The sequence below is a fragment of the Populus alba genome, chromosome 16 (genome assembly GCF_005239225.2).
Source record: "Populus alba chromosome 16, ASM523922v2, whole genome shotgun sequence".
NCBI lineage: Eukaryota > Viridiplantae > Streptophyta > Magnoliopsida > Malpighiales > Salicaceae > Populus > Populus alba.
Genome location: NC_133299.1, coordinates 6,479,771 through 6,492,387, shown reverse-complemented (window position 1 = coordinate 6,492,387; position 12,617 = coordinate 6,479,771). Strand labels below are relative to the sequence as shown.

The 12,617-nt window shown below is 30.6% G+C and overlaps 1 protein-coding gene and 1 pseudogene across 1 annotated transcript; one reads left to right on the top strand and one right to left on the bottom strand.

Moving 5' to 3' along the window:
• Positions 1 to 252: 252 nt before the first annotated feature.
• Positions 253 to 1,515, bottom strand: LOC118051163 (BTB/POZ domain-containing protein At3g05675-like; annotated as a pseudogene).
• A 9,180-nt stretch (positions 1,516 to 10,695) lies between these two features.
• On the top strand, positions 10,696 to 12,315 carry LOC118050833 (E3 ubiquitin-protein ligase PUB24). The gene has a single exon (XM_035061312.2). The coding sequence runs from the start codon at positions 11,040 to 11,042 to the stop codon at positions 12,264 to 12,266; it is 1,227 nt and encodes a 408-aa protein (XP_034917203.1). The 5' UTR covers positions 10,696 to 11,039; the 3' UTR covers positions 12,267 to 12,315.
• Positions 12,316 to 12,617: the final 302 nt, after the last annotated feature.

Genomic DNA, 12,617 nt, shown 5'->3' with positions numbered 1-12,617 from the left:
ATATATCTTTTCAAGTATAAAATTTTTGGACTTAAGAAACTTGTATGAACTCAAAATACCTTATACAATTAATTTTTTCAAATAAAATAGAAATAATAAGATTAAAACTCGTAACTGTTTGATCAGCAAAACTTTAATACCATATAACAAAAATTATTTTAATCTAAAAATTAAAATTTTAAACAGATTTCAAGATTTGATCTATATTATTCTATATAACTAAGCAACATCATGTATCTATGCCTAACAAAAAGATGAAAAACAAATTATCAAAGTGTGGCCCTGCCATGGCTGCCCAGTGTGTCTTCTAACCTTCTGTTTGCAACCTTGGACCTGAAACACCACACCTCAAATGCCTCGGTGAAGTCTGGATAACGAATATATGCTCATTTCCTAACCATCGAGTCAAAATCTCTGCCTGGTCTTCTGATGGCAGCGCAAGAACCATTGAAACAAATGTGGATCTAAGGACTGCCATAGCTCAGTATCAATCGTAAGTTCTGGATCATCCTCGACATTAGTTGTGGCAGAATCAATTAATACTTCGGTAACACTCACAAATGGATGCCAAACCTTCACCAAGTGAAGCCGTTTTGCAGTAGGAAGAACAACAATGCCATATCCTATGGCTTCTAAAACCTTTGCTGCCATCTCTACAACCTTCGACTTTGTCTCAATAATTTTGGCTTCTGAACTAGCTTCAATTTAGTGACAAATTCCTTCAATTTGTTAAATCTGGTGAACAGTCCCTTCACACATTCTTTTGCTTCATTTGACCTCCTCATCAACTGTCAATGGAGGGGCATCATCGTCCTCAGTCAGCTTGTACACATGCTGCTCTTGTGCAGAAGTTTTAAGATCATTCATGGGCGAAGGAGATAATGGAACGGCAAATTTAATATCTGACAGCTGATGGATTGACTGGTTGGAAATGGGGCAGAATTGGTTGCGCTTTTGATCCCTTGCGTGGTATGATTTTTAGGATCTCCTCCTCCTCCTCAGCTTTTTCCCAGGGCGTTGCTTCCAAGTAGTTCACACAAGCAGTAACAATCTGTAAAAATCTACAGCCAGATGCAGAATGCCAAGGGCATTCTTCACACCATGCCACAAGCCACCCAAGGAATCATCTATAACAGCACAGAAGTTGAAGAAAATTGACATGGTGATCAAAGTCTGATTCTTGGCAGTAAACTTCAACTCAGCTCCATGAGTCAATGATCTGGCGAGTAGGCCAGTTCTCAGAATGGCTGTAAGCATACCAAGATAATAGAATGACACCGAAACCAGTCATCTCGGTCTTCCTGTGTCTGGAGTTGGTCAACAACATCTCTGTTTGAGCAATCACCAATCCTACCCGGCTCTTTCATGTAAGTAAATATTGAATCAACAGAATCATAAACAGAGTTAAATTCACTGTACAACTAAAAATAATCAGAAATAGCTGAGGGAATGAAACATAGCCATGATAGAAACAAATCAATTACAATCATTCAAAGATAGAACCTGAGTAACTTAAAGGAATTGCAGATTGAAATGGTCTAAAACTTGATTAGTTGAGCTCTAAGAGCATCATTAACTAAGTTACATATATCAATCCTCTCAGTAAATAGAAAATGGTATAAATTAAACCCAAATAACAGAACGGCTCGGCTCTCTGAAACTTAAATTGATCCAAGATTCATTCAAACTTGAGACAAAAATATAAGAACATCATATTTTCAAAGATAGACTTAGCAGCTCTAGTTTCATAGCTACTCGTTCTTCATCTAAAGAAATTGAAGATTAAGAAAGGCCATGACATTACATCAAAACAGGCTATTATATAACAACCCCATATATGAATTGGGCATACATTTTCACCCTCAACTTTCGAAATCACATTTCAATTTATTTTCTCTAGCTACCCACTTGACCAAGTTTCTATCAATACCTCCGCCAATGTTTACAGAAACAAATTCCTAGTCTAACTATAAGCAAATTCTTGAGGTAAATGGCGTAAAGAAACAAGATAGAAAGAAAGAAACACAAGAATTGCAAAATCTCTAGACGATGAAGAGTTTACAGAAAACTGGTTAAGTTCTTGTTTATTGTACAAAAGAGAGATGCAAAATTGATGGAACTGGAAATTTAAGAAGAAGCAAGAGCTAAGGTCATATCAAGTCTAGAAAATATAAATAGAAGATTGTGAGTGAAGAACCAGATATTAATGAACAGAATTACAAAGAAAAATAACAAGTTATCATAAAAAACTACACAACCTTTATTTTATTCCTCGTTTTATTGATTTCGCATTCACAGATAACCTGGTAAAGCCTCTCTGTCTCTGCTCACTCTGTCGAGGATACATTGGTTTCTTTATTTGCAAGTAACAAAATAACAGAGTCAAGCAAGCAGCAGCGAGTGTTTTTCTAAATATTTTTTTTATTATAAAATATATTAAAATAATATTTTTATTTTATTTTTAAAAATTTTATATCAATAAATTAAAATAATATAAAAATACATATAAAAAATTAAAAAAAAATCAAATTTTTAAAAAATACCGTATCCCCAAACAACCTTAAAGTCTAGTCCTAGAAAGCCTAGAAAGCTCAATATTTAAATTCTTGCTGGGTAAAATAGAAACAGGTGGATCTACACCAAGTATTTGGGCTTCTGGTTTGAGTACTCTTGCATTAAAGAAGCTAATCCAACCGAAGTCTAGTCCACTTGGCGAGCCGCGAGGGTATTCTTGCTAGGTATTTCTATGGTATTTTCATGTCTCAATTAAAGAATTTTAGAAAGGAAAGTGCCATGCTGTCAATGTAATTTTCCCAACAAATATTTCGGCAAAACAACTCCTTCCTAGTGTTCATTGATTAGTTCTGTAAAACACAAATCTGTAAAATGTGTTTATAGATTACAAAATTAGCATGCCTTATGCTTGTAATGTTGACGATTTTGAAGAAGCTTGCATCTTCCCTCCAGCAACACTCTTCTTCCTAGAAGAAAGGAGTTCATAATATAAGGAATCCCTGTAAAATATATCCTAAACACTTGCCAACATCTAGGGTAAGTTAAAGCATTATTTATTGCATCCAATTATACAAATTACATGGAAGTGTATATCCTTTAAATTAACTAGTGACTATGCCGTGGGTTGGATTGCTATATATATATATATATATATATATATATATATATATTTGGATGTTGTTAATATGGTTTTAGCATGCAAAATTTTAAACTATATGAAAATTAACAAGATGTGACATGATTAGCTTAACAGGTTTAAAGATAACTAAGATGACCAATAAAAATATAATTTGACTAAAAAGAATGAAGAGAACATTTTTCTTTTAAAATATTCTTATGACAAAATATAAATTGAACTCAAATCAACATGAGTTAACTTGTCAAATCCATTACTCAAATCATGAGACCCCAATAACCTTATAAAAAAGCAAATAAAAAAAAATCATTAAACACAATTCTTAATCTATTCGATATTGAAGGATAAAATTAAAAAAACAATACTCATTTAAAAAAGGAAAAAAAAAAACCTCAAGTCAACCTTACTAACCCGTAACCTTGTATACATAAGACCACTATAATATCATAAAAATAAAAATAAAAAAATATATAAAAAATTTAATTCTCAGTTAACTTAATTTTAAAAAATAAATTTGAGAAAAATAATTAATTAAACAAATAACATGAATCAATACGACTAATCTGTAAAATTTGTAATCTAGGTTATAAGACTAAAATAAATTCATGGAAAGAAAATAAAAATAAACTATTAATATCCAGCAAACCTAATATCAAAGGATAATTTTTTTTAAAAAAAAAAAACAAAATTTAAAAATAAAAAAGAAATCCTCAAAAATTTTGAGGACCAAAACATAAAAGTCTGTTTTTTAGGACCACTGGGAGTCGATACCTATTCGCTTTCCTGTAAATAGACTTAGAAGAGCAAGGCTGGCATCTTTCCTGCATAGGAGTGTCGATTAGAGCCAATGACTTGTACTATAAACTAAATAGATGACAAGCACTATGTAGCGGGCCGAGTTAATTTTTTGCCAATATAAAAAAGGAAGCTCATGCATTATCAATGTTTTAAAATGAGTAAGAAAAATCAATGAATTCAATAACCGAAAACGGTTACGTTTTGTTAGAGCACTGATCTTAAAAGAAATATGAGTTAGCTCTTGTTACTTTCAAAATAACAGAAAATTTTTATAGAAAATAAAAAATATATAATAAAAATTAGTGGATAAAACTGAAAATAAAAAAAAAACTTTTAAAAAAAATCAAGTAAACTTAAGTGAACCTTATAAAACAAGTTAATCTCTAAAACTCATAACTTATTAATTTATAGACTTGAATTCAACTAAAAAGCATAACACCCGCCTAATTAAAAGTCAAAAGATTAAATCAATAAATTAAATTAAATTAAAAGCTAAATTTAACAAAAAGATTGAAAAAAAAAAAAAACTTAGAGACAACCCTTGTTATTTTTTTAAAAAAAAAAACAAATTTCATAACAAGCGAATAAAAATAAAAATAATGTTATAGGATGAAATTAAAAAATAAAAACTTAAAAAATAAAAAAAAAAATCAAGTAAGCTTTGAATGAACCCTGTAAACTTGAGTTAAATTTTCAAACTTAAATCAATTAAATTTTCAACATAGACTCAATCTAGTAGCTTTAACACTTGAAGAATTAAGATTTAGTGGAAGAAATCATTTAGTTTAATTTAATTTTAAAATGGAATTCTTTTTAAAAAAACCAAATATAATAAAGAAAAAAAAACTGAGTAACCATGTTATTTTTTAAAACCACTAAAAAGTCTCCCATAAAGTGAATAGAAAAAGAATAGAAAGCTTGAGGGTGAAGAAAAAAAAAAAGCTTAAAAAAGGAAAAAAAAAATTACAAAACCCTGGTCAAATTTATAAATCAGAATTAATCTTTTAAATTCATAATTAATTAAAATCCTTACTCGAAACTTAAATAAGAAACTAAACATGATTAAGCTCGCAAGTTAGGGCCTATAGATTTTTTCACAAGCTGCCATGTATATGAGTTAGCTCTTGTGAGGCCCACCCTGTTAAAGTTATTGTCAAACTTATTTTATTTTATTTTTTTAAATCAAGAATCTTTATGAAAAAGGAGTAAATTGTTACGGAAAGACGTTTTCAAAATGCATAGCAGAAAAGTCTTGTTTTGAAGAAATAAAATGATGCAGAACAAGCATAAGTATTATTTTTTTAATACAAACATAAGCATTTAATTCATTTTTTTACATAATTGTAGTTGCTCTTTTTAAATAGCCAAAAATGGGTTAAATAGTGGAAACTTCCATATATTCACATTGTTCTAGTTGATGGATTGCCCTAATTTTATCCCCTTTTTTTCAATTTATTTTTAGGGGTTTTTTTTTTTAATAATCATTTTGGTTATTTTTAGACTGATTAAGTCAACTTGATCATTTTAGAGCAACATCCACATAATTTAATTTTAAATCTGAATCATACAAGAAGTCAGGATGAAAGGTTTTTTATGTAAATTTTTATTTGTTTTTTAATTTTATTCTCAAGCTTTTTTTATCATTTAATCGGTTGTCTTTAAACTAACTAAATCGATCAGATTATATTGAGATAATTATTTAACTTTAAACTCAAATCAAACAAGAAGTTAGGTCAAAAGTTTTTTTTTAATCAACTTAATCTTTTTTTTTTTAATTTCATCATAATATTTTTTTTACTTATCAATCAATTTATTTTTTGATTGAATAAACCAACTAAATTACTTCTAACCAATCCCCACACTATTTAATTTTAAACTCAACTAAATTTAGTACTAATATCACATATTTTTTGTGTAATCTCCGTATATTTGGTTATGTTAAAAACGTAATTTGATTCGACCGACTAGTATCGTGGGCCAGTTGGTAATTAAAGCTGTTGAAAGTGTTAAAAGGGTGGTGGGGACGGATTAGAGGATGAATAATTAAGCAGTGTCCCACTAGCAGAAAACAGACAAAACAGGAGGACTTGGACGCCATGAGATTCAAAGTTTGTAAGAGATTCCACGACCAGCCGACGATTTAGGCCACACAAACCTGAGAGAGTAGAATCAATCAAGCACGGATTGACTTGTCGTCTGAGCATATTCATGAAGTTTCTCTTCTGCCCAGAAACAAAGAAACTTCAAAAAAGAAAAATGAACGGATATAATAGGATTTCACGGTTAATAACATAGTTTATTCATGTTATTATTATTATTTAATAAATAAAATAAAATAAATCCGAAAATAATTATCCGACCTATATAGGAAATTTGACTTGACTAGCCAATGGTTAATTTGAAAGCAGATACATACAATGATGAAAGCGTGGAACTTTAGAGACAAAAATCAAAGGATCAACATAATTAGGTATGCCCGGCCGTATTAAAAATACACGAATTAAAGACAATAATTTAACTTTAACTGAAGAAATTTTCGGGCAGGCTTGAATTCTGAGTAACTATGGAAAATCCCCCCTCGGTGTACGTAGTGGACCAACATTTTGATGAGCTTATACATGCATTTTAATCTGAAGACAATAAATGCATGCATCTAAAAGTTGACCATCTCTTTCTGAGCTACAATTAAAATGAACGTGTTGATTCATCAAAAGAATTCCAAAAAAAAAAAAACCAATATTGAGAATATATATTTGATTAAGGATTCCCTATTTGTGACTCTAAGTTCCTTTTTATTATTATTATTATTATTATTATTGATATTGATATTGGTGTCCGAGGTAGCATGCGTGTACCTCGATAAATTTCACGAACCCTAAAATTAATGATTATGTAAGTTTTTAATAGCCCTAAAAGGACTTGAACTCGATCGTGATCATTAAAAAGTAAATTCAAGGCCTAACTAGTTAAACTATCCCTCAGAATTTATTAGTATTAGTATTAGTATTCGATGCTTTAATTTCCATCTGTTCATTTCTAAGATAATAAAATTATGATACGATGAAAATCTTAACATTACAATAGAAGTAAACATTAAAATTATTATCAATAATAATATGGGTATTTGAGCTAGTTTTTTATATTCTAAAATTAATGATCATATAAGTCTTTAATGATCCTAAAAGGATTCGAACTTATGACTATTTAAAAATAAACCTAAAATCTGATCAGTTGAACTATTTCTTAGAATTTATTATTATTAGTATTAGTATTGATATTATTGCGCTTTAATTTACATCTGCTCATTTCTAAGATAAAAAAAATTATGATATGATAGAAAATCTTAACATTACAATAGAAGATCGTCTTCGCCATATATATGAGAATTAGGTAAATAATCAATGCTAGTGATGGCATAAAGTAGTGAATTCCTTCATCACGAAAATGAATTCCATGGATCAAGACAGGTGGTGGTGGAATAGGTGAAGCAAGCTCCTCCAAGGTTTTAATTTTTTTAGACAATAAAAAGAATATATATGTACATTTACATCAATAATAAAATATTCTCGAATTAGTTTTTCCACACACTTAAAAAAAAAAATTCATAGTCTGTCCATGCTATATTAATGATGTATTTATAAGAATATCTCGTAAATATCTTTTTTTTAATATTTAAACTTTAAATAATAATTTTAAAAACAAATTTAGCTTAAATTTTCAAAGATAACGTATGAAATTAATCACAAATAACTTATAGCTTGGTTTGACGTGGACCCACCAGTTGAGAATGCTTTTTTGACTCAATAATGAGCCTTTCCATGACGTTTTGTCTCTTTGGAAATTTTGGCCTCTGAGCATTTCCATGTTAACTTTAAAGGCATCACGATGACTATATCCAGATCGATTTTAATTTCTAAATAATGCATTGATTGATGCATTTCTAGAACGAATGCGCATCTTTGGTGCTGTGGAATATGACCAGAGATTTTATTAATAAGCATCTCAATTATATTAGATTTATGATTAAAATATTTAAGTTTTATTTATAAAAAAATTGATAACTCTGAATAAAAAAAATAAAAAAAACTAGAAAAAGCCCAACAAAACATATAAAAAACCAAAATAAGCATAAAAATATAATCCTATGATTATTAATGATTTTCTAATAAAAACCACCAAAATTTTATATTTTACTATAGAATATACTCTTGATAGATAGTTAGACAATGATTCCATCAACATGATTTTTACCAACAGGCTTACAAACAGTTACTATTCATCAAAAACTTTCTTTGATGATTCTTGTTTTGTAGGTCATTTCATCGGTAATGTAATCACCAATGAATTTATAGACATAAAAAGCATGCCAAAAAAACAATTTACTCATTTTAATTTGTCAGTATTTTCATATGTTAATATAACATTTCACCTATAAAAAAATTTGTTTGTGATTCCAACGATCATTTTTTAAATATTACCAAAGGTTTAATTTCATTGATAATTAAATGATGGTAGCAGTATTTTCTATAATTTTATTTCAACTCTCTAGAATATACTGACGGATTTAATCCATCGAGAAAACCATTGGTAAATTTAGTACAAAATAATTAAAACAAATTAAATAATTCAAAGAAGGTAAATTAAGATTGAAATCAAATATTTATTATCTATTTAAAAATTTATCATTTTAAATACAATTCATCTAGAATAAAAAGGCTGAAGGAGAAGGCAGGTCTCCTTCGAGATCGTGAGACCAATAAGGGGGATCACATGTACCACTCATCGGCAGCAAGATGGGTTGTCTAAGCTTTAAATCGTGGTTTGTAAATAAATTTGTAAAAATATTGGTTTAACTCAAGATTATCCAACAAATTAATTAAAACTACTCTAAATATTCATTATCAATTATCAACATCCATACAAATTTATACACATAAATTTACAGAAATTACAACTCCGTAAATTAATAAAAATTAAAATGGACCCATTAAACAAACTATTATTTATTTCATCATAACACATTTAATTCGGTAATTTGACTTAAGTTTCAACAATTTACAAACAAATATAATTTTATAAAATCTAAAACAAACCATAACAAACACAAAATTATACATTCATATTACAAATTTGTTTGAGAAAAAGCAATAAAACATGTACATACACTAACAAAATACATATACTAAAAAAAACATTAAATAATAATAAAATTGACATTTTAATGTTAAAATTAAAAAAATTTAAATTTACTTATAAAAAATAACAAAATCCAAAATAAATCAGAATAAGGATATTGTGACTTATAAAAATTAAACAAGGATGAGTTGTGTTGAGAAGAGGGGATAGTTTGGGGGTAAGTGTTTGCAGCTGGGGGGTAGTTTCTTTAGATGCAGTGGTGGGGGGAGAAGAAGGATAAATAAGGGAAGGGAGAGAAGGGTCGACAACATAGTGATATATTAACTTTTATCAATGAAATCATCGATGAAAATATTTTGTTGGTGATTACATCGGCGATTTGTTGATGAAGAGGTCACATCACCATACGAAGATCCCGGTTTGAATCCCTCGGTAATTATGTCGATAAAATCGCTTGCAAAAACTTCCACGTCATCAACTTGTTTTTTTTTTTGTTTTAATTCTAAATAGTTCCTCAGTAATTCTGTAGGTATATTATATACCGACATAATTGTTTTGTTGGTAAATACTGACCCCATTACCAAGGGATTTACATCCATTAGCAAATATCATCGCAAATTCCTGACAGAAAAATTTTATCGATAAGTCTGTAGGTTTTAATTGAATTTTTTGTAGTGAAGCACTCCAAAAACCTTGTAACTGCAATATAATGCAAATAAAAATGAATTATAGCATACAAATTGATATAAACATCAAGGGCAAAGATGAAATAGCAACAAAAAAAAAAAAATATCAAGGAACAACGAAAATAAAATAAAAGACAGGATGAGATAAATAGCGCAATTGATAAAATACAGAACCAATGCGAGCCCCTTTTTTTTTATTTTAATTTTAATAACAAATAAACTCACAAGTTTTCCCTCGTGCATAGTTAGGAACAACAGGTTTCCATTCTGTGGCTAATTCCATCTGTTCAAAAACAATATTACTTCATCGTCAGCAACAACAAGGGGAGTGTTAAGTGGAAATCCCAAAAAAGAAAAAAAAGTATTATTTTAGCTCTTTCATTCTTATTTACACTTATTTTTCTGACTCCAGTACCATTGATTTTTTAAATGATTTTTTCCCATTAAAATATACACAGTAATAAAAATAAAAACTATATTTATTCAATTTTAAATATCATTTTATATTCGCATCTCTATGCGAAGATGCTCTTGTAGTTTGGTGTGTAATAAGCATAATTTTAAAGCCTGGTTTGGCATGATAATTAATTTGAACTGGATTTAGACTTGAATTAAATAAAAAATAAAAAAAAAAAATCTAATATAACTCGACTAAATGACGGGGTGACCAGACAACCTCAATTTATCTGATAAGATCTAGTTAAAAACTTAGTTGTAACTCGTTGATTTTTTTTTTATTAAAACAAAGCTTATTTTAATTTTTTTTAAAAAAAATTGATTTGAGCAACTTGATAACTTGATTAAAATTCAAAATGTAGATTTTGAATCGGATTCGCCATAGATCTGGTCTAAAAACCATGGTAATAAATGTATAATAAAAAGGGATAATTTTGTATTTATGTAAAATTGGCGGTTACGGGCGAACATGAATACAGATAAAACCTGCAACTTTTTCTTTCTTTGACCACCGAACGCTTCCGTAGACTGTACTAATCAAAATTCCCTAAGAAAATATGACCAGTAAGAGAGACGACTAATACCCACACTCTCTCTCCCCCTCTCTCTCTTAAATTGTTTTCAATAATTTAGCGAGGCGCTTTCTCTTACCAATCCATAGACAAAAAAATTTGTCATTTCCACATTTGATCATTTATCATCAATCTCTCCGTTTTGCAGCCCCCTAGCTAGCCAATCTTCACTAATAATCTGTTTCTTTACACACCCACAAACATATATTTTACTTTTGGTGGCACTTTCAGTATCATTTCATGGATGATATTGAAGTTCCAAGATTTTTTATCTGCCCAATCTATCTCCAAATCATGAAAGACCCAGTTACAACCATAACTGGAATCACATATGATCGAGAAAGCATTGAGCGTTGGCTATTCACTAGTGAAAACACTACATGTCCAGTCACCAAACAGTCCTTGCCAAAGGACTCAGATTTAACCCCTAACCACACCTTACGCAGATTAATCCAAGCTTGGTGCACTGAGAATGCATCAAATGGTGTTGATCGAATCCCCACCCCTAAGCCCTGCCTCGACAAAGCCTATGTCCTGAAACTCATAAAAAACCTCTCCCATCATAAGTTGCAAATCGAAGCTCTTACACAAATGGAAGTACTTGCAGCGGAGAATGAAAGGAACAGGAAGTGCATGGTTGATGCCGGCTTGCCCAAGGCCATGTTAGTGTTCATCGTATCGTGTTTCGAGAATGGTCAAGTTTCTGGTATTCAAGAAGCTCTCTGTATACTACGTTTAATTAAAATCCCCCGAAGTGAATCGAGGGTGTTTCTTTGTGAAAATGGTAAGATTATCGAATCCTTGACGTGGATTTTAGGGTGCAAAATGGATAATTATGCCACTGTTAAATCCCATGCAGTTTCAGTGTTGAGAATACTCCTTGAAGATGCGAGTTCTAGTGTGCTAAAGAGGCTTAAACCTGAATTCTTTGAGAGGATTGTTGGTGTTCTGAGAGAGAAAATCACCCAGCAAGGTATTAAAGATGCCTTGGAGGTGCTGTTAGAAGCTTGCCCTTGGGCCGGAAATCGGAAAATGATGGTTGAATCTGGTGCAGTTTTTGAGCTCATAGAGCTTGAACTGGGATCTCCCCAAAGGAGAACCACGGAGCTCAATCTGGGTGTATTGTTTCACTTATGTTGTTGTGCCGAGGGAAGAGCACAATTCCTAAGTCATGGAGGCAGCATTGCTGTGGTTGCAAAGAGAATCTTAAGGGTGTCCCCAGAAGTCAATGATCGGGCCATTCTGATCCTTTCCTTGATATGTAAATTCTCAGGAACAAGCATGGTGATCCAAGAAATGGTGGATGCTAAAGCTGTGCCAAAGCTGTGTATGTTGCTTCAAGCTGACTGTGCACCATATCTGAAGAACAAGGCTAGAGAAATCCTTAGATCACATTTCGACGAGTGGAAGAACTTTCCTTGCATTTTTTCTTCCCTCTCGTGTCTTGAGTACAAGGTATCTAGGTGATTTCGAGTTCTTCATAGCCTTCTCCTTCCAATCCATTTCTTATAATTAATCAGTACAGCAACACGAATGTGAATCCCGTTAATGAAGATGCTAAAGGACCATCCAATAACGTGCACTAAATTACACATCCAAACATAAAACAGATGAATGCATTTGCAACTCAATGATATATATTCTTTCTAGGAGATGAAACTAGATTGCGTCCGAGATGATGCCATTCCCCGTCTAAAGGCTGACCACTGGTCAGCAAAATAACCTTAGCAGCTTAACTTTCTTCTTTTTCCGATTACAAGTTTCTTTTTTCTTTTTTTTTCTTAAAATGGTTATGCATTTGCTCACATCCCCAATAAG

Excerpts from the sequence above, each read along its gene's own strand:
- LOC118050833 (XM_035061312.2), top strand. The coding sequence starts at position 11,040 with ATGGATGATATTGAAGTTCCAAGATTTTTTATCTGCCCAATCTATCTC.